Source organism: Eleutherodactylus coqui, chromosome 10 (assembly GCF_035609145.1).
Source record: "Eleutherodactylus coqui strain aEleCoq1 chromosome 10, aEleCoq1.hap1, whole genome shotgun sequence".
NCBI classification, from domain to species: domain Eukaryota; kingdom Metazoa; phylum Chordata; class Amphibia; order Anura; family Eleutherodactylidae; genus Eleutherodactylus; species Eleutherodactylus coqui.
Window position 1 is genome coordinate 12,534,576 of NC_089846.1, and position 23,000 is coordinate 12,557,575.

The following is a 23,000-nucleotide window of genomic DNA, read 5'->3' on the forward strand; positions in this document are numbered from 1 at the left end:
CCTTTAATGTTGTTATTGGCTACCTGGCAGCCTCCCAGACCTGGAAGTGTGTAGACTTTTTATACCCACTGTATAATGCAATACCATAGCATTGCATTACACTGCATTTTGTCAGGCAAATCAGTCATGGCAGCCCTGGGGCCTTCAGAAAGCTACAGGCTGCCATGGCAACCAAACAGCTCATCGTAGAGGGGCCGTTTAGGACCCCCAAACACCGATCAGGGCATTTAAATGCCGCTGTCAGAATTAACAGCTGTGATGTGGCAAATGTTCATTTGGTGCTTGTCCCATCTTGCAGTATATGGCAAATGGCAAGTTTACCATGCTGCGGGTGCAGACCACTAAGCATCGAATCATCATGCGTTGCCGGTCACAGATATGGTTGCCTCTAAGTCACGGTATGCAGCCTGGTTGAGACATCAAAGTAGTAATGTCCTCATGGTATGTATGCAGAGATGTAGCAGTGGGTGGGGGGCACTATTACCATGTGGGGTATAAAAGATGGCATTGTGCACTATTACTGCATGACCCAATAAAGGGCACTCTCTCTTTAGCACCATTATTTTTAGGGGCACTATCTGACACTACTGATTGCTTTCAGGGGAGCTAGCACTATTTTGGGGGGTAATTATAGTTATAACACCATTATTTCTGAAGGGTAGTATTCGGGGACAGTGTGCCATACATCATGGGCAATAATAGGGACAGATGGGAAACAACAGGCACACAACTGGGGGTAGTATACGACGGGGAGTTTGTGTAGGTTGGTGCAATGCTGGAAAACTGAGGAGCCAAAGATGCCCGTGTTACAAACTTTTCTTGGCTGGAAGTTGTTTCTTCTTCTCTGCCTTTTTCCATTTGGCCAGACCACCATGATGACAACTCCAGTCATAGAAGACATCATTATATATATATCTGTACTGTAATCACTTATACGGTCTGTAGACACCTGTGAAGAACAAGTATCTGCCACTATATAGTCACTGTATGAGGGTGATATTGGTCCGTTTATGATCAGGATGCACCTCTGCCAGGGCGGTTTGAGGCCCACCCACCGTGCTGCACGTCTCTATGTATGTAATTACTTCATAGATATAGTGTATATAATGTCTAACACAATGAAGACCAGCACCAGGTGAAGTAAAAATCCTTCCTTTATTTTATATCTACATTAAAGCCCGTTAGAGCAAATAAAGCAGCAAGTCGAATGAATCTATGAAATCTATACTGTACAAGCGCAGCACAATCCACTCAACGCGTTTCAAGCCGGTCTTGTCTTTAGTCATAGCCTCCAAGGTGTATATAAATCCTATACTACATGACATACATCCTACATGGTAGCAACTTGGGACTATGGAAATGAAGGGAAGCTGAGCCACGGCTGGCAATAACAGCACGATCTTGACGACCTTATTGTCAAGATCAGGTTTCCATTCGCTGGGCGGGGTTTCAGCTGCAAGCGTTTTTTGTTACGAGGGAATGCACCCTTAAAGGGGTTGTCCAGGGTTGGAAAAACATGGCTGCTTTCTTCCAAACACAGCGTCACTCTTGTACATAGGGTTGTGTCTACTATTGCAGCTCAGCTCCCAGTCATTTAAATAGTTGAGCTACAATACCAGATACAAACTACAGACAAGAGTGGCGCTGTGTTTTCATGAAAGCAGCCATGTTTTTCTAACCCTGGACAACCCCTTTAAAGGTGCATTCCCACGTAACAAAAACCCTAGACAACCTCTTTAAGCCATCTTTCCCACGCCCAGCTGATATTGATGTAGGACTACTTACAGTAAACAGGAATGCTTGAGTTACCTGACAACAAGCAGAAACCTTGGTGGCGGAAATGAAACTGGAAAGTTCTAGAACTTCTCGTTATATAATGAATATGCTTCATCTACCCCAAAACAGAGACCTGAAGCTCATAGGCACGTTAGTGCACTGAGAAAACTGAATCGGAGGTCTGTTTGGTCATAGTTAAAGATCGCGTTGATGTACAAGACGGATGGTACAGAAGCTGAAAATGATGATGGGCGCTGAGACATGACACTGACTGACAGCCGCTGCAGGATACATGCTATCCTACTTTCTACGGCTCACAGCGAAGCGTCTGTGTGTGAGAGCCAATGAGGGATCACAGTCACCGGACATTAACTCATTAGTCTGCTAATACACAGATACTATTAAGTTCTAGGGATGAGCGAGTATACTCGCTAAAGCACTACTCGTCCGACTAATGTGCCTTAGCCGAGTATCTCCCTGCTCGTCCCTGAAGATTCGGGAGCCGCCGCAGCTGACAGGTGAGTTGCGGCGGGGAGCAGGGGAGAGCAGGCGGGAGAGAGGGAGAGAGAGATCTCCCCTCCGTTCCTCCCCGCGCTCCCCCGCAGCTCCCCGCTCCACGGCGGCCCCCGAATCTTCAGGGACGAGCGGGGAGATACTCGTCTAAAGCACATTACTCGAACGAGTAGTGCTTTAGCGAGTATACTCGCTCATCCCTATTAACTTCCCATCTGAGTACTTTGTAACTGCGAGGACAGAAAGATACACATATATTACACACACTCACATTTAAATGTATCACATATTTTTACGAAGACCAGAGATAGTGAAATATTTTCCATTTTTCTAATCTGATTTTATTTTGTGATCGTTTTGTTTTTTATACCACCATCTACATGATTATGGAGGTGGCAATCATTTAGAGATGTGTTTTATGGCAGCTTCATGAGTCATTAATGCAATGGACAGGATGATCCAGTCACTTCTTTAGGTGAGTGTTGTAGGCATACTCTGTGGCATGTGCAGGGACAAAGGAGGAGGTGAGCTGTGACCATCACCTATTGTGAATTGGGGTATTCTGCGTTATCTATCTCAGAGGTACTCAACAGAAAAACTGGGGTCCGAATGTAGACCTTGGCCACCAGCTGTCCAGATCAGGGGAAGGCGCCGCTACCAGTTTCCCTTCCACTAACTCCTTCCAGCGTGATCACACCTCCAGGGCCGGACGCTGTGGCTTCACTCATCTCCTGGCTCTGCAAAGCTACACTACGGCAGAGCGTAGAGTTCATCTACATGTGTGTACGGATGAAAGAAGAGGAGGTAGGAGTTTACATGGGACTGTATGCTGGATGGAGTAGAGGAGAGGATAAGAGATGTGTTTTATGTGAGACTGTATAGTAGGTTTTCCATAAGGAAGGGGAGAGATATGTTTTACATGGGACTGTATGTTGGAGAGATATGTTGTAGGGTTCTCAGTATATGGTGAGTTAAGTCTTCTATATAGTGCAAAAGTACTAAGAAGACGACCTCTCCATATTTGGTATTGCCATAATCATACCGCAATTTATACGAAATTAGAATTACATCGCTTCTGTCATAGAGAAAGAAAAATAAAACTTTCCTATCCATTTCCATTGGGTTTTAGTTCACTCGCACGCATGGATTCCACCGCTGAATCCAGCTGTAGGGCATGGCCGACCCCACAGGGAAGTTCCTGTGAGTGATATAAATGGCAGGATGTGGCAGCAGTTGTAGCATAGAGAGGTGTAGAGTGGTGTGAAGTGAAGAGAGCCACTGATGTCGAGTGAGCCGCTATGGAGAAGCGCACCACTGTTGTGGAATGTGGAAGCAAGTTCCAGAGGTTGGATGCAGTCAATAAGAATAAGCTGTGAAAAGCCCTGGAGCTTCCTGACCCTGGGAGCAGAAGAGGTTGGGTGCAGCCAATGAGTGTAGGCTGTGGAAATCCTGGGAGCAGAAGAGGTTGGGTGCAGCCAATGAGTGTAAGCTGTGGAAATCCTGGGAGCAGAAGAGGTTGGGTGCAGCCAATGAGTGTAAGCTGTGGAAATCCTGGGAGCAGAAGAGGTTGGGTGCAGCCAATGAGTGTAAGCTGTGGAAATCCTGGGAGCAGAAGAGGTTGGGTGCAGCCAATGAGTGTAAGCTGTGGAAATCCTGGGAGCAGAAGAGGTTGGGTGCAGCCAATGAGTGTAAGCTGTGGAAAGCCTGGAGCTGCTTGACCATGGGAGCAGTTCAGGTAGGGTGCAGCCAATGAGTGTACACTGTGGAAAACCTGGAGCCGCCTGACCCTGGGAGCAGAACGGGTTGGATGCAGCCAATGAGTGTGGGCTGTGGAAAGCCTGGAGCCTCCTGATCCTCGGAGCAGAAGAATTTGGGTGCAGCCAATGAGCATAAGCTGTGGAAGTAGAATGGTCTCTGCCCGGACACCCACTGTATTGCTTAAAGGTTGGAAACCTTGCAACCATAGAGACTGAGTGCATAACCCCGTTTGCTGATGCATGGGACCCTGGAGCCATCCCAGACTTGCTGTCTGCCAAAAGAAACTGTAACTTGATCCTGTGTGGGCCAATAGGCAGTTACTGTGTTGCCAAGTTCAAAAGATTGTATAGCCTCTTTGCTGCTCAAGTACAGACTGTTACTAATTACTGCAATGTGTGTTCCATCTCTTAAAGGGGGTTTCCAAGCTATTTTAGGTACACTTATTGTAAAAAAAAAATATAGAACCACCTGGAAGAAGTTGTCGGAATAGAATTAAACTTTCTCTGTGTGATTGTAAGTTGATGTAAGTGATTACAATATCAGAGCAAAAGGATTATTTGTTGTGGAGAACCGACCCCTTGTAGGGAGCCTCTAGTACCCTGTTGTACCGCCTCTAGCTTGGATACAAGATGTGATACGGGGAGCATGGAGGCTCTAGTACCCTTTTGTACCGCCTCTAGCTTGGATACAGGATGTGATATGGATGGGCATGGAGGCACTAATACCCTGTTGGGCCTGCGTCTAGCTTGGATACAAGATGTGATATGGATGGACATGGAAGCTTTAGTATCCTGCTGGGCCACATCTAGCTTGGAGGCTCTAGCACCCTGTTGTACCACCTGTAGCTTGGATACAAAATTTGATATGGGCGGGCATGGAGGCTCTAGTACTGGGCCATCTCCAGTTTGGAAACAAGATATGATACGGATGGGCGTGGAGACTCTAGGACCTTGATGGGCCACCTCTAGCTTTGATGCAAGATGTGATACGGGCAGGCACGGAGGTATACAGGTTCTATATGGTTTCCTGCAGCATATTGCTCCACATTTACTGTAACTGAGCCTCTACATAGGCTGACAGAAGCTGGTGCCCCGGATGGTCCTATACAAGTTTAATTTGCAAAAAAAATGGCGATCGGGCAGGCCACAGAAGTGTGACAATGTTGTGGGGGTTCCTGTGACCCCCTTCTGTGTGCGGCCGAGCATTATCCTGCTGGAAGCCGCCATGAGAGGAACACATGTGGCTGCAGGATGTCCAGAACATATCGCTGAGCTGTCATTGTCCCTCGTACCACTACTAGGGGGACCGACTGTCCTATACGATGGCCCACCAGACCATCACACCAGCAGGGGGCAGTGTACCGCTCCACAGCAGAGGCAGGATTGAAGCAATTGCCCGAGGTCTCCAGACTCAAACACTGCCAAATTAAACCTGGATGTGTTGCTTTAGACAATCTGGTACCACTTTGTAGCAGTCCAGTTTCATCGTTCATGACATCACTGCAAACGGAGGCAACGGTGGGGGTCAGAGGCCGTACATGTATTGGGGACCATGAGACCAAATTCCTTCAGCCAAGCGCCTGGAAATGGTTCCAACAGACACAGGGGTGTAACGATGGCGGCACCTGTCTCTGGAAGGTGGACAACAAAACAGTTGGAGCTGCTGGTGTTTGTCGGATGATCAGATGATCCTCCCTACTGGTAGTCTGTCGGGGGGTCCTGAGCCTGGTCACCTTGTGTGCCCTCACACATCCACTAGTCCCAACACCTCCTAACAGTTTGGTCAGAACGGCCGGTGGGGACAATTCATCGATACGACCATCCAGCTTCCCAAATCCCAATAATGCGCCCCTCTCAGACTCTGGTAACGGGGTGAAATCTCTTCTCTGCGTCGTAGAGGCGTCTAGTGGTCAACAAGCTCTACACAAGCGGAAGAAGAGGCCACTACACACAAGGGGCCTCCGAGAACCACATGACCGCTGAAGCACTCATCAACAGAAGACCGGAGGACTGAGCCAGCACGGTGGGGGAACATCCCAGCAGTAGGAGGGCAGTACTAGTACTGTTTTTTGGTGGGTTTTTTTTATGTACTCTGCACCCACCATTGCAACCAAGGTACTTGAAAACCCCTTTAGCCTTCCTACTTGTCGGCTGCCACAAACTTCACCGTGTGAAGACATAAAACGGCCGAATAGAATTTTTTACCACTTGACGGAGGAAAACGAAGTCTTCTACTTACTGTGGATTTTGTTATATGGTAACTGTTGGTGTGAGAATAATCAGCATGAATACACATGAAGACAAGAATTTCAGATTGTTAGCCCAGGCGTGCGGTCCCACAATGACGTCAGCGCCTCTAAACCCGCTATCATCCCTTATGAGCATGCATGTGTGCTACAGATAAAATTGTGGCGCATAATCTTGCATGTATTACAATTTTAATGACTGAGGGTTCCGTTTGCTTGCAGGCATTGAGCAAGCAGCTCAGTTACCTTGTCTGCGCAGCGAGCCCACAGCTGATCTGAGGACTGGCCGAGCGCAGTGTTTCCCTTCTAGATACAATGGTCAGTTAATGGTCTGGCACGCTGCAGTGGGGTTGTTTTTGTGTTTGCAGATAGCACTTTGTGTTAGTATCAAATGAAATGCAATGCTTGCTGTTCCTGCTGTGCCCGGCGCCATATGCTCTGATGTGTTTTGACTCATCCTATATGCCAGGAGCACACGCGGGCGCATCTGACTAAAGGACGCAGACCTTTTTTTTTGTGTCCTCGGGGCTCAGTTGGGAGATGTGATCGCTTTTGCCAAGAAAATACGTATTCGCTACAGATTTTGCAATATGGAGCTGCCGAAAATACAGAGACCGTTCCTGAAGTCATCAGCTATGGGGGATTGGTCTGTAAATGGGTACAGGAATTAGGGTGAAAGCGGGAGGTTTAGAGCTGAACTGTAACAGTCTGTGACCTAAGCAACGCATAGTAGGGAAAAGCTGCCCAAAATAACTTCCCCCAACAATCAGACGCTTGTCGTGGAATGGAAATACAATGTAACAGTTCATTCATTGACTATAAAGCAGATGCCATATCTTCTGCACCAGACTCAAAATAGTCAGCCAATAGTTGGTGACCAGAATAACTACAGCTTCGCTCCATTTAAGGGGGCCTACCCACTAGCGATATTTTTCCTTGCGATGCGAGAGTGATGAATATGAAACCAATGATTTTCAAAGCTTTTATACTAGTCATTTGCCATTTTTTTTCTTAAGTCTTGCAGCGCAGAGAAAAAATCTGCGATATCGCTTAGTGTTTTCAATGGGGCTGGTGGCAGTAGTGCCAGCCCCGTTGAAAACATAGGGAATACAGCAGGGACCATGGGGATGAAGGAATCCTCTGCCACAGCTATGGCAGAAGTCCGTGATGCTATGCGATTGCTTTCAATGCGGCCGGCAATGCTGCGTTCCCATTGAAAGCAGTGGAATGAAGGCAACCCCCGCAGCGATGATTTTTGGGGAAGAGCTTGGAATATAAGCCCTTCCCTGAGAATCAGCCCTAGCAGTAAAAAAAAATAAAATAAAATTATACTCGCCTAGAAGAGCTGTCCGGCTCTTCTCTCTGGCACGGCAGTCTTCTTCTGTGAAAAATCCCCACCCCCACAAAGCACTGGTCTCATTGGCTGAGCACTTAGCCAATCACAGGCATTGTCAGCCATTGAATGACAGCTGAGCGCTGCCTGTGATTGGTCACAGTGCTCAGCCAATCACAGGCAGCACTCAGCCATTTATCAATGAATGGCTGAGCGCTTAGCCAATGAGACCAGCGCTTTCTGGGGGCAGGGATTTTTCAATCCCTGGCTCCAGAACACAGAAGAAGACTGTCGTGCCTGATAGAAGAGCTAGACGGCTCTTCTAGGTGAGTATAATTTTTTTTTTTAACTTTTTTAACAGCTAGTGGTGGTTTTCAGCGAAGGGCTTATATTTCGAGCTCTTCCCGAAAATCATTGTTACAGGGGTGCAATCCACTGCTTTCATTGGGGCCGCAGCAGTGCCGACCCCATTGAAAGCAATGGGACAGCATCACAGACTTCTGAGACAGCTGTGGCAGAGGAATCCTTCATCCCCGTGGTCTCCGTAGGGATGAAGGAATCCTCTGCCATAGCTGTCACAGCTGTGGCAGAAGTCCGCAATGTACTCCCTATGTTTTCAATGGGGCAAGCGCTGCTGCCGCCAGCCCCATTGAAAACAATGAGCGACATCGTAGCGTTTTCTCTGCGCTGCAAGGCACTCGATCTCGCATCACTAGAAAAAATATCGCTAGTAGGTAGGCACCCTAAAGGGGTAGTCCAGGGTTAGAAAAACATGTCTGCTTTCTTCCAAACACAGCGCCACCCTTGTCTATAGGGTTGTGTCTGGTATTACAGCTCAGCTCCACTGGAGGTAATGGGAGCCGAGATGCAGTACTATACACAACCCACGGACAAGGGTGTTGGGAAGGCAGCCATGTTTTTCTAACTATAGACAACCCCTTTAACTTGTCAAAAAATCCTTTGCTCCATCTAGTTCGACCTTACTATGTTTAAATCTACATAGACACTGAAAGGGCTCTTTATTAGAGACCCCAATCTAGGAGCGTGTTGGACCTCCGTTGGCCTTCAGAACTGCAGCAGTTTGTCGTGGTGTAGATTCCACTGGATGATGAAATCGTTCTGCAGGAATATCGGCCCCTGTGGACAGGAAGCTTCTAGCAGTAGCTGCAGATTAGATGGCGGTGCTGACATGCTCTGACCAGCTGACAGGAAGGGGTCATCGATTCATGCTGCTTGCACCAAATTCTGACCTCCCATGCAACACAAATCTGGATCCATCTGGCCAGGAGATGTTTTTTCCGCTGCTTAGTGATCCAGTTTCTTGCTCTTTTGCTCGCAGGAGTCTCTCCATTCTGTTTTCTTAGATACAATGGCGCTGGAACTAGACGTCTGTTATATCTCATCCGTGGTAAGGAATGGAGAGTTGTGGATCAGACAGGTTCGTTGGAGCCCCAGCGTTGTATATGGCTGCTCCTGACTGTGCAGCTCCTGTTCATCAGAACGATTCCGGACATCCTCCTCTGACCCCTTTTGGTTGTTTCCGTCCACAGCTGAATGTTTTCTTTGATTGCACCATTTTCATTATACTCTCATGAGAAAACCCCTTGCGGTTGGCAGTGAAGTCCTGGTCCGGCTAGTCTAGCACCGATGACCAGACCTCGTTGGAAGCGCAGATCGCTGGATTTTCCCATCTAATGTGGATTTATACAAACTGATCCACGGAAAACTTATCCCTTGATTCTATGCTACACACCGAGGTTAGGGGATAATCTCCACACATAGGAGTTCCAATCAGGAAAGGGTTGGGAGCTCTAATAAAGGGGCCATTCAGTGTAACCTACTCTAGTCACACCCACAGCTGCATCCCCAGGTCTGCTGTTTATTCTCATTGTTACCAAAGCCCTACACTGAGGGAGTTGAGAAAACAGATCCACAACGCTGCAAGGCGATATAATTGACACTGGAGATAAACCATCCTCTTCTCTACAAGTGGCAGTAATGTGATGGTAAACGCAGCTCTGGATGTGACTGGAGTACAAAATGACTAAACAAAAGTATCTTCAAAGAGGCATTCAATATTCTATGCAATGTAACAAAGTAGAGGTTTGCTACTGGGGAATATAGACACTTACGCTGCTTGTTTTCAGCCCTATGCTTTCTGATGTATTCATTCCCATATTACGGGTACATGATTTTCCCCAGGCTGTGGGCTCAGGGGGTCTTTTAAACCCATCCTTTCAGGTCATGTGAACACATCAGTCACACGTGTAGCAGACAGTAGATGTGCGGCGTAATGGGCTATAGAAATAGATGTTTGCCAGTAAATCATCATCATGGTTTCCCCGCGATAGCAATCTCTGGAGAACATCAGAAAGCTCGCCTGCCTTATATAATGGAAGCCATTGCAGCATGGCCATGTTTTATTGATGTACCTGCGTAATGAATGGGTTATGACATTTGCCTGGCCTCGTCGGAGAGAGGGCTGAATAACAGAACTGAGCAGGATAGCAACAGAACAAAGTCTGCAACCTGCGCCAAGGAAATGGGTTATAAAGCAGAGGGATAGAAATGAAGGATAGAAATGTGCTTCCACAGTGCGGCTCACTGCTATCCGGGAAGATTAAAGGAAATGAAACCCCAGCGAGGAGCAGGAGCCGCGCGGGCCCCCAGAACACAGACGGCAGGAGATAAATTTCAGGTACAAGTTATCAAGCAATGCTCAGAAACTGAGAAAAATGGATGCATTTCCTTGGCAGAGAGACACTTGGGGAAATGAATTACTGAAATCCATTAGAAAGACACGAAAATGGTAAAAAATCTGAAAGTAATGAAGTGTGATAAAATAAACTATTCAGAATGGCTTCAAAATTACCCTGCAGAGAAAGATTTAAAGAAAAACTCCAGCAGGGAGTCAAAATTTCCTCCTGCTTGTACTAGAGAGCAGCGGTGACATCACTGAGAATGCAGTCTATCCATTAACTAGAGAGAAGCGGTGACATCACTGAGAATGCAGTCTATCCATTAACTAGAGAGCAGCGGTGACATCACTGAGAATGCAGTCTATCCATTCACTAGAGAGCAGCGGTGACATCACTGAGAATGCAGTCTATCCATTAACTAGAGAGAAGCGGTGACATCACTGAGAATGCAGTCTATCCATTAACTAGAGAGCAGCGGTGACATCACTGAGAATGCAGTCTATCCATTCACTAGAGAGCAGCGGTGACATCACTGAGAATGGAGCCTATCCATTCACTAGAGAGCAGCGGTGACATCACTGAGAATGGAGCCTATCCATTCACTAGAGAGCAGCGGTGACATCACTGAGAATGCAGTCTATCGATTCACTAGAGAGCAGCGGTGACATCACTGAGAATGCAGTCTATCCATTAACTAGAGAGCAGCGGTGACATCACTGAAAATGCAGTCTATCCATTCACTAGAGAGCAGCGGTGACATCACTGAGAATGCAGTCTATCCATTCACTAGAGAGCAGCGGTGACATCACTGAGAATGGAGCCTATTCATTCACTAGAGAGCAGCGGTGACATCACTGAGAATGGAGCCTATCCATTCACTAGAGAGCAGCGGTGACATCACTGAGAATGGAGCCTATTCATTCACTAGAGAGCAGCGGTGACATCACTGAGAATGGAGCCTATTCATTCACTAGAGAGCAGCGGTGACATCACTGAGAATGGAGCCTATCCATTCACTAGAGAGCAGCGGTGACATCACTGAGAATGGAGCCTATCCATTCACTAGAGAGCAGGGGTCACATCATGGAGAATGCAGTCTATCCATTCACTAGAGAGCAGGGGTCACATCACTGAGAATGCAGCCTATCCATTCACTAGAGAACAGTGGTGACATCAGCGAGAATGCAGTTTATGCATTCGATAAAGAGCAGCGGTGACATCACTGAGAATGCAGCCTATCCATTCACTAGAGAGCAGTGGTGACATCACCGAGAATGCAGCCAATCCATTCACTAGAGAGCAGCGGTGACATCACTGAGAATGCAGCCTATCCATTCACTAGAGAACAGCGGTGACATCACTGAGAATGCAGCCTATCCATTCACTAGAGAACAGTGGTGATATCACTAAGAATGCAGCATATACTGTATATTGACTAGAGAACAGCAGTGACATTGGCTATACATTTAATAGAGAGCAGCGGTGACATCACGGATACTACCGACTATTCACTAAATTACATAAATTTGGGTTATTTCTCTGCCCTCCACTAGTGTTTGTGGGTGAAGAATGAAGGAATGAATTGTATGGCTCCTCAACCATCCTAAAATGCACATGAGTATCCTACGTTGCTGTGGCTGCCGCCTCCCCTGCGTCCTGCCTTTGCCGCACCTTTAGGCCGCAGACATCAGTATATAGATCATTTAGAAACTTTGTGCTTCTCTGCTTTCAGGACTTCCAGTCTTCCTAAATGTTCCGTCTGTTCTTGACTGTTCCTTAATCCCTGTGACCTGAGAAGCTGTTGAGAAGGTCCTTGTAGCCACAGATTAGATGGCTTTTTTAAGCAATCCGGAGGACTCAAAGAAGCGATTTTGTTCTCAAATCTTTTGATATAAGAACCGGTTTAATTTAGTCGCTCCCAGAACCTCTTGATAAGGCCAAGTGTTGTAGATTGCACGGCAGAATAAGCCGAACGCACATAATAGTCTGGTGTCGGGAACAAATAACTTAAGTCGTCCTGTGATGTTCGCAATCACTTCTCAAGGACCTGACGCAAAAAGCTTAAAGGGACAAGCCAGCCGAGTCCGTCATGAGGAGGTCGGCGAGATAAAATGCCATTTTATTACATTCCAGTTAGTGAAAATACAATGATTATCATGAAAATGCAGACCCACCAGCATGGAGCCGCAGCAGCCGCACGGACCGTACAGACAGACGCAGTCATACAATTTTCAGAGGTTTTATATAATACATTCATCTTATCATTCATATTCAATTTTATTCCAATTATAACTCCATGTACTGCATATTCCGGTTTATGAATAGAATATTAGAATTACAGTAAAGACTGACACTTATCCATACAAACCTGAAGGAGTCAAACAGGAGGTGGAATGTAACGGTGCATAAAAATGAGGTGTTCTACATCATCAGTGAAAAGTTGGCAACAACCACTAGGAGGCTGTAAGGGCATCTCCACATGGGGCGAAACTTGCCGCAGAGTGTCTGCAGCGCAAAATCCGCATCAAAATCTGCATTTGGTGTGGATCGTAATGCAAATTTTGGTGCAGAATTCCCCCCCTTATTCACATTGCTGTTACCGTAAATGCTGTGGATTTTCCGCCCCATGTGATCATACGCTAACAGCTGCTGCAACTGGTTTCACCTCGGAAAAAGCGGTCTTGTGAAACCTCAAAAAAAGAGGGACGCTGGAGCGTTGTATGTACAGGGTGGGCGGAGTTTTACTTCTCGAACTCAGAGGCCTCCAAAGCGCGTTCTGCTGCTCCAAATGAGACGAAATTCGGACGATGTGATCGCCGTTTAACAAAAAAAAAAAAAGAAGTTTTATAAAAAAGTAACCAATAGGTGGCGCTTCAACTATGCAAATCACACTAAAAATGTTCAAAAGTCCCCCTTGGTTTTCTACAACGTTCTCCATTTGCAAAACATGTGACACAGTGAGTCAGCAATTGTCATGCTGTAGCAGTTAAATTTGCCACGGTAGACCTGGTCCACTACAGCGCCACCTAGCAATGAGTTTTTTACTAAAATTTTATATTTTCATAAACTGCGAGCGCATCGTCCGAAGTGGCCGTCGTCCCGGAACGTCTTCCAGAGGCCTCTGAGTTGAGGAGGTTTAATTTTGCTAACCCTGTATATTCCAAAACCCAAGAAAGAGGCATCTGATTGGTTGATAGCAGAACTAATCAAATGTTGCGCTAATCATAAAATAGAGCATTCCGCAGGCAAAGAGCCCCAGAAGAACTGAGAGCTGAAATCCGCTGACGGCTACTCACGATAATCATGCGGCAGACGTGTCCTCTGCACAGTTCTGAGTAAGATGAATAGTGGATGTAAACCACCCAGCTGCCCACAAAGATGCCAAGCCATGCCAAGAAGAGATATTTCACCTTGATACCAGGAAGACGACTCTGGGAGAAAAAAAAAAGCAGAAGAGGACAGAGTACAAGGTGAGTATACATCACACGGCAGCGGATATTACAGACAGACAAATAGACTTCACTTTCATCAACAGAATTGTATGCCAGGCACGGTAAGACGACCGCGGGCCGCGGTGCCAAGCTCCGAGTGTCAGCATCTTGCTGTGCACAAGACAGCACTCAATATTTGCTTAGGAATCATTGTCTCAAGGTCATTGGTTCTAGCAGAGGCTTCTTGTAAGCCGTATATAACAGCAGTGGGTGCGGGTCACGGCGGAGGCACAATTTCTAGCAATTATTTCACTTTTTCATTAAAACACATTTCCGGCCGCCTTCACATCTGTGTACAAAAGTGCACAAATCTGGTATAGAACCCTGGACTTAAGAGCGCAGGCTGGGAAAAGGCCGGACGGATCCATCTGTCGAAGCTGAAACATGTTCCACCCCAGAGGATGCCGCAACACATCCTGGAGGACCCCGCAAGACACCCTGGAGGGCGCCACAACACCCCCCCCCCCCAGAGGGCGCCGCAACCCCCCCCCCCCCCCCAGAGGACGTGGCAACACAGCCCAGAGGCCCCCGCTATACACCCCGAAGGCCCCCGCTACACACCCCGGAGGACCCCGCTACACACCCAGGAGGACCCTGCAACTCAGCAGAGAGACCCCGCAACTCACCCGAGAGGACCCCGCAACTCAGCAGAGAGACCCCGCAACTCACCAGAGAGGACCCCGCAACTCACCAGAGAGGACCCCGCACCCCGGAGCCCTTTTGATATTTCAGCACAAGAAAACACGGCAGGAGATTTACATTATGCACCAGAAATCTAGATCAATTTGGGGCCAATTTTTTATGTAGCTGCTGTGCGCCTCATTTATTATGCGCTTTCCAGTTTTTGCGCCTCGCTCGACGAGCGGATGTGGCTTAGCAGAGGGTGCGGCTTGAGAGTAAACAACATACACTAATGTAGTACCCAATTTGTTTGCGCAAAGTTAGCGAACCAAAAGGTGTGTAAAGCGAAAAACAAAAAGTGTATTAAGATGCATCACATTTATCATCCAGCATGAGCGACTGTGGTAAACTGAAGGCCTTGAGATTGTCTGCTCCTGGTGTATGCTGGGTAACTATTAGATAGCATTAAAGAATGTGCCGCTTTATACTTGGTGATGTACCTGGCATATTCACCTGTCGCCTCCTATAAGCACAATGGACTTAAGCCCCCTTTACACGCAAAGACAATCTTTCAAAGATTGACAGCTTTGGCGATCATTTTGCATAAACTGCTAATGGACACTAATGTCCATTAACACTTTATTAGCTTCATTTGCGTGTAAATGAGCCTTCGGGAGCTGTTTGCAGTGCCCAGCAGGTGGTTTGAGCTAAGCAATCAGCTCTATTTTTTTGCACTGGCTGCTGGAAGAATACAATGTAATCTCTAGCATCCGTGGAGAACATAGCCTGCGGTCTGAACGATGGATTTTAAACTCACCTAAAGATCATCATTCAGACGAAAACTGCACGATGAGAACGTTTAAATGCAACAATTATTGCTCATTTGCGGTCGTTTGAACTAATTTTGAGCAATAATTGTTGCATGTAAATGGGCCTTAAGATGTAGTGCTTACAGGATAGGTCCTATAGTGTAATTCTTATACTTACCAGTATCCCCATCCTACCACTGTCACCCTAAGAAGTCAGCACTCCATCTATCAGAGTGACTCTTATTCAGTCAATGCGCATGCACTCCACTGTGCACTATGGGAGTGTGTGCGAATAGACTGCATGAAAAATGTTACACCTGGGGGACGGGATAATGACACGCCGACACCCGGGGGACGGGATAATGACACGTCGACGCCCGGGGGACGGGATAATGACACGCCGACGCTCGGGGGACGGGATAATGACACGCCGACGCTCGGGGGACGGGATAATGACACGCCGACGCTCGGGGGACGGGATAATGACACGCCGACGCTCGGGGGACGGGATAATGACACGCCGACGCTCGGGGGACGGGATAATGACACGCCGACGCTCGGGGGACGGGATAATGACACGCCGACGCTCGGGGGACGGGATAATGACACGCCGACGCTCGGGGGACGGGATAATGACACGCCGACGCTCGGGGGACGGGATAATGACACGCCGACGCTCGGGGGACGGGATAATGACACGCCGACGCTCGGGGGACGGGATAATGACACGCCGACGCTCGGGGGACGGGATAATGACACGCCGACGCTCGGGGGACGGGATAATGACACGCCGACGCTCGGGGGACGGGATAATGACACGCCGACGCTCGGGGGACGGGATAATGACACGCCGACGCTCGGGGGACGGGATAATGACACGCCGACGCTCGGGGGACGGGATAATGACACGCCGACGCTCGGGGGACGGGATAATGACACGCCGACGCTCGGGGGACGGGATAATGACACGCCGACGCTCGGGGGACGGGATAATGACACGCCGACGCTCGGGGGACGGGATAATGACACGCTGACACTTGGGGGGACAGGATAATGACACGCTGACACTTGGGGGACAGGACAGGGACTTGCTTGTACATTTGCTCCCATGTTCTCAGTTAGTCTTGTTATCCTGTCTCCCTCAGGGGTCTCTGTAACAGGTTTATTGTAGAGCAGACAGGGACAGAAATCCTATTTGTTGCTTATATTAGAAAGCAAATTCTGGCCCCAGGCACCTGAAATGTTCCTGTATTTTTTATCAGGCCGGGAGGATGCCATCTGGATCTTCCTGCTCTTGATGTATTAGCTATCACTTCATTGTACAGATCTTGTGTAATGCTCCTCATGTTTAGCAGATATAAGGATGTGCAAGAGGTGTATCACATCATGTATCTTCCTCTATAGAACAGCATGCAACCCAATTATAGGGGACAAGATAGGAAACGTTCCTGCACATGCTCAGAAAGGTGAAAAAAAACAGCAGAGTGAACCTATAGGCTCACCTATACAGGACAGTGTGGACGTGGTATCAACGGGTCAGATATAGTGGGCCTATAGGCTCACCCATGCAGGACGGGGTGGACGTGGTATTAACGGGTCAGATATAGTGGACCTATTGGCTCACCCATGCAGGACGGTGTAGACATGGTATTAACGGGTCAGATATAGTGGACCTATAGGTTCGCCCTTGCAGGAGGGTGTAGACGTGGTATTAACGGGTCAGATATAGTGGACCTATTGGCTCACCCATGCAGGACGGTGTAGACATGGTATTAACAGGTCAGATATAGTGGACCTATAGGTTCGCCCTTGCAGGAGGGTGTAGACATGGTATTAACAGGTCAGATGTAGTGGACCTATTGGCTCACCCATGTAGGACGGTGTAGACATGGTATTAACGGGTCAGATATAGTGGACCTATTGGCTCACCCATGCAGGACGGGGCAGACGTGGTATTAACGGGTCAGATATAGTGGACCTATTGGCTCACCCATGTAGGGCGGTGTAGACGTGGTATTAACGGATCAGATATAGTGGACCTATTGGCTCACCCATGCAGGATGGTGTAGACGTGGTATTAACGGGTCAGATATAGTGGACCTATTGGCTCACCCATGCAGGACGGTGTAGACGTGGTATTAACGGGTCAGATATTGTGGACCTATAGGCTCGCCCATGCAGGACAGTGTGGATGTGGTATTAACGGGTCAGATGTAGTGGACCTATTGGCTCACCCATATAGGACGGTGTAGACGTGGTATTAACGGGTCAGATATTGTGGACCTATAGTCTCACCCATGTAGGGCAGTCTGGACTTGGAATTAAAGGGTTAGTTAGAGTGAATTGATAGGCTCATCCAAGCAGGGCGGTCTGTGCGTGGCACAATATACAGCTCTTTAGGTATATATTCCATCCATAGAGTAGAACGCTCTTTGAAAAGACCCTTATATATGAAGGGATATCCCCCCTTTACAGGCCACGCTGATACATAACATCCTCCGCACAAACATGAGGTTTTGGCTTCTGCGTCGGATATTTAGAATATCAACAACCGTGTCCTGAAGAATTTCTCGTCTGCAGGATTTTCTTTGTAATTCTGAACCTGGAAGGCATCAACATTGGTTGAAAAATTAAGAGACGGGAGGTTAAAATGTATATTTATCGCAGCGCCCGGGGCGGCCTATGCGGTTTCCATGGTAACTTCAGGAGCTGGAGATTAAAAGAAACAAATTAATGCTGAAAAAAAGATAAATACGAGGGTATGTTCAGGACGGTGACACAATGTATCATCCCGAGAAAGTGGAAATTACATGTTAATCCAGCTCAAAGGATGCAGGAGAGCGAAACAGCGCTGTGGGTGGAGCCTGTCTGCAGAGGGCTGTAGTTCTTGCCCTGGGCCTGCCATGCTGCAGTCTACACTGGATTACTAGGTTGTTGGAAACTAATAATATACACTTTGTTTCTATTTTGGAGTTCTCGGAGTGCAGCCTGCAGTGTAAAGAAGAGGGGATTACAGGATTCGATTTGCCTTATAGTTGAATATGATCTATTGCCTCCTGTTATCAGTCATTTCAATCTGAGAGAAGCTGACAACTGGAAAGGGCAACATAATCAGTCCTCCTTGCTATCAGTCATTTCAGGCGGTCCCCACGATCACCGCCTTGTCTCACTCATCTCCAATACTGCAAACCTCCAAAGACATTTACATTGTATATGATATCAGCCGTTCCTCTTATAATGCTCCAGTGCTAATATAATCTCTACAGACATCATATATGTGATCGATATCAGCAGCTCCTCTTATAACACTCCAATACTGATATAACCTCTAGAGACATTATATATGTGACTGATATCAGCCGTTCCTCTTATAACACTCCAGTACTGATATAACTTCTAGAGACATCATATATGTGACTGTTATCAGCCGTTCCTCTTATAACACTCCAGGACTAATATAATCTCTACAGACATCATATATGTGACTGATATCAGCCGTTCCTCTTATAACGCTCCAGTACTAATACAACCTCTGGAGACATCATATATGTGACTGTTATCAGCCGTTCCTCTTATAACACTCCAGTACTGATATAACCTCTAGAGTCATCGTATATGCGACTGTTATCAGCCATTCCTCTTATAACACTCCAGTACGGATATAACCTCTAGATACATAATAAATGACCGATATCATCCGCTCCTCTTTTTATGCTCCAGAACTGATATATGATGTGAATATCTCCGGAGATTATATGTGACGTGATAGATATCAGCTGCTCTTTTATAACAGTCCTACCCTCTTCTGGTCTCTTTACTGTATGGTTCAAGGCTTCTTCATACAATATATGAAATGGCAGACAGTAGGATATAGTTGGGGGAGGGGCATTTTGTTCTCCTTGGCGGATATAACAACTTTTTAATACATGATGCTGTTATTTATTTTTAAACTACTCACAAACCATAAGACTAAGTGGTGACATCTCAGTGATAATCTCAGACACGCTGCTACCATCCGGGCATCACAATCAATCTGTCATTCCCTTTGATATAAAGCATAGGCACAAACCTTCACTCGTCTTTCATGGTGCAGCTTAAAGATTAAACACTTATGTTAAGATGTAAGTCAGAGACACGGGGGGTCTGTCAGGTAGAAGCGCAAGGATTGCAGCTGAGCTGGAATGTCTGCAGGACCCCAAAGTCCCAAGACGCTTACTTTCTGGCCAGCGCAGAAGCTCTCTGATGCTGGGATATTACTGGAATCAAACAAGTGTGAGATTCATTGTTGCTGCACTACAGGCCTTCTCTCCGGTATACAGAGTCATAGCTAAGCTATAATCGATCCCCCCCCCCTCCCCCCTGCACTTGATATGACAGCTGTAAATTCAATATAGACAACCCCACTTCAAATGGTTGTGGCTCCGATTCCATAAGTCCTATAAACATGCTTTAGGTGTCATTTAAAGCCAAAGCAGCATGTTGGTAGCCCCAGAGCTGCAGCTAGACTGGCGCCCCCCAATCCCTAGTAGTCTTAACACCTGCCCCCCTCTAGCTACGCCCCTGGCAAATGGACCCCTCACAAGAGCATTGAGTTGCACCAAAAAGCTGAAGCCAGCACCATCATATGGTTGTTCCTGTTTTTAAACAAAACTGATTTAAGGCCCATTTAGACACATTTACTTTGAGCGATAATCGTTGCGCCTAAACACGATGCCATCGTGCACTGTTCGTTCATCGGCAATTTCTAGCAAGCTAGAAATCACCGATGACTTGTCAGCGGGCGGCGCCGATAGTATTCTTTGAGCTGGTATCTCGAACACCAGCTGAAAGCTCCGAGAACAATGCAGCTGTTTGCATATACAGAACAGCTGCTTTGTTCTCAGAGGTATTGCGGCGGTATCCCACTCCACCTGCATTAACTCTTAAGTAGCTAACTAGCTACTTAGAGTTATGCAAAGTTAATAGCTCAAAACTGCGATTTTTGAGGAATTGTCTTTCAGTGTAAATGGGCTTTTAAAATGCAATTCCCTATTCATTAAAAGAACTTATCCAGTTGTACAGTATTGATGGCCTACTGTAGGATAGGCCATCCACCGTAGATCAGTGAGGGTTGGACGAGCTTGTGTGCGCATGCACTGAGCCGATTTCTGCAAACAGCCCCGTTCTCACTGCAGTGGCCAAACTTGTTATTGCAATCAAAGTTCCCACTGAAGTGAATGGGAGCACAGCCAGTAATACCAAACTGACACTGCAGTGAGACGTTTCCTTCCTGCAGGAATCAGCTCAGTCTATACGCACACCAACTCGGTGAACAGCTCATCAGTGAGAATTCTGGGCAGTGGACTACCACCAATTTACAACTGGACAACCTCTTTAAAGGGAGCCTATTACCTTGGAACAGCACCATAAACTGAGTTATGGTGCTGTTCCTAGGTGACAGGTTCCCTATAAGCGGTCCCCTCACCACACATTTCACAAGGGGTACTAACCTTAACACAGACAACTTTGTAATGCAGATCTAGTTTCTACATTGCACTGTTTTCCAGCTCTCAGTCCATCCATCATTCAATGGATAACTACTTGATCTTATGATTGGGCTTATCTGAACAAGCAGAGCAGCAGTGCAAAGAATAGCGGACACAGCAACTACCTGAGACTCTGATGAGACAGAAAGAAGATTTAAGGCTAAATTAGGCTCTAAGTTTCAGTACTGTTATAGTCCAGGAAAATAATAGTTTTCATGCAGATTATTTCCTGGAACTCCCCTACCCCAGAAATGCAATAAATGCATGAAAATAGAAGTACACTAGAGCCCAAGACCTTTGTAAGGACCTTCTGACATGTTGGGATTAGACCGTACCCGTTATACATTCGCAGTGATTCTTCCTGAAGCGTCTGAGGTTTTGCGCTGTGCAGACTGTGGGGAAGCTCTCCCTGTGACAGATGGATCCGGTTGGCAGAGCCAATCTCTTTCTCCCCCTCAGTGTATCTGGATTCCTTCTCTGGCATCCTTTAGTTCCACCTTCAATCTTTCAGTCTGGTCCAAAGAGCAGCAAGCAGAATCTGACAGGCGGATAATGCGGCGACTCTACTCAGCCGGACCACGGAAAGTGGATTTTCCTTTACATTAAAATTTCAGGATTCAGAAAAAAAAATCATCAGTAAAGTCAGAATTTCCTACTTTCATATTATTAGCGCCTTACCAAAGGAGAACAGGAACAATCATCACACTGCCGGTTTTTCCTCCATGGGAAGAGTGGAGAACTACAGTATCTCTTGATTAAGGGGTATGACTATACGAAAACAGACCAGGTGGGGGACACATGCCCCCGTCCACATCCCATCCAAAACAAGCATTTATGGAAATCTTCACATACCCTGATAGGCGAAGAGTGTTAAGGTAGCAGTATGCAGTCCTAAGCTCCTGCTCACGACCTGAAGGTTGCGGGTTCAGTTCTCACATAGTTCAGGAAGTCGGCCTAAGGTTGACTCAGCCTTCCATCCTTCCGAGGTCGGTAAAATGAGTACCCAAGGTTGCTGAGGGGGGGGGAGGGTAATAAATATATTACCTGAAAGCGCTGCGGAATACGTTGGCGCAGTACAAATAACAAGTCCCCCTTTATTAGAGCCCTTCCACGATTGGGGCTTCTCTGTATGGAAATTATCCCTGTGGCCCCAGAGTGGAGCATAAAATCACATGGCAAGTTTTCCGTAGATCAGTTTGTGTTGTTCCACATTAGATGGGAAAATCCAGCGATCTGAGCGATTTCCAATGTCATCGGCGTCAGACTAGCCAGGGCCGGAATTTCATGGCCAACCTTGTGAGGTTTTCTAGTGTAACAGTGTGGAGAGTATACAGAACATGATGTGAATGAGGAAAAACATCCAGGATAGGGTATCCTGTGGACGGAAACAACTCACAAAAGGGGTCAGAGGAGGATGTCAAGAATTATTCTAAGGAACATAAGCTGCACAGTCAGGAGCAGCCCAATACAAGGCTGGTGCTCCAACTAACGTGTCTGAATACACAACTCGTCGTTCCTTAGCACTAATAGACTCTAAAAGCACATGACCATTGTGTCTAAGAAAAACAGAAAGGTGCGACTCCAGGGGGGCAAAAAAAGTGCAAAAATGTTATCACTGAGCAGTGGAGAAACATCTCCTGGTCAGATGGATCCAGATTTCTGTTGCACCGTGCAGGTGGGGGTTCGGAGTTTGACATAAGTAGCATGAATTGTTGAACCCTTCCCGAATTGTTGAACCCTTCCCAACAGGCTTGTGGAGTAATGGTGTGGGGAAGGTTTTCTTGGAACACCCAGAGTCCCCGGATACCCATGGATGGGCACAATGATAAATTGCTGCAGTTCTGATAGTTAAAAGAGGTCCAACGCGTTACTAGGGGGTGGGGGTCACCAATAAAGTGGTCATTCATTGTAGGGATTCAGTCCCTTGATGAACATATGAATAAAGGGATTTCCAAAAAAAAGAGACCTAAATCCAACCAATGCCATTTTGCACAAAACAGGATTTTCTGTGGTGACTTTGGAATAAAACAGGGAATGTTTTGTATGTATGTGAGTGATTTGGGCTATACCATGTTGCTAATGATACAGGAGGCATCAAGAAAAGAACGTAACCACTCCTGATGCCGTGTCTCTAGAAAGTGGATACTCACTTTGGAAATCGCCTCTTTGTTTACAATGTGCCCATCTTCCTTTGTCAGCATTCCTGGCGATGATGCGCACTTACCTTGTA

At 46.9% G+C, this 23,000-nt stretch overlaps 1 protein-coding gene across 2 annotated transcripts in view; it reads right to left on the bottom strand.

The window, feature by feature from the left end:
• DIPK1B (divergent protein kinase domain 1B) overlaps positions 1-23,000 on the bottom strand; it is a 110,932-nt gene that overhangs the window by 54,998 nt on the left and 32,934 nt on the right. For both annotated transcript variants that reach the window (XM_066580241.1, XM_066580242.1), the window contains one exon: positions 13,621-13,755. In XM_066580241.1, coding sequence (XP_066436338.1) covers positions 13,621-13,755 — 135 coding nt within the window. The remainder of the gene's footprint in view (positions 1-13,620; positions 13,756-23,000) is intronic.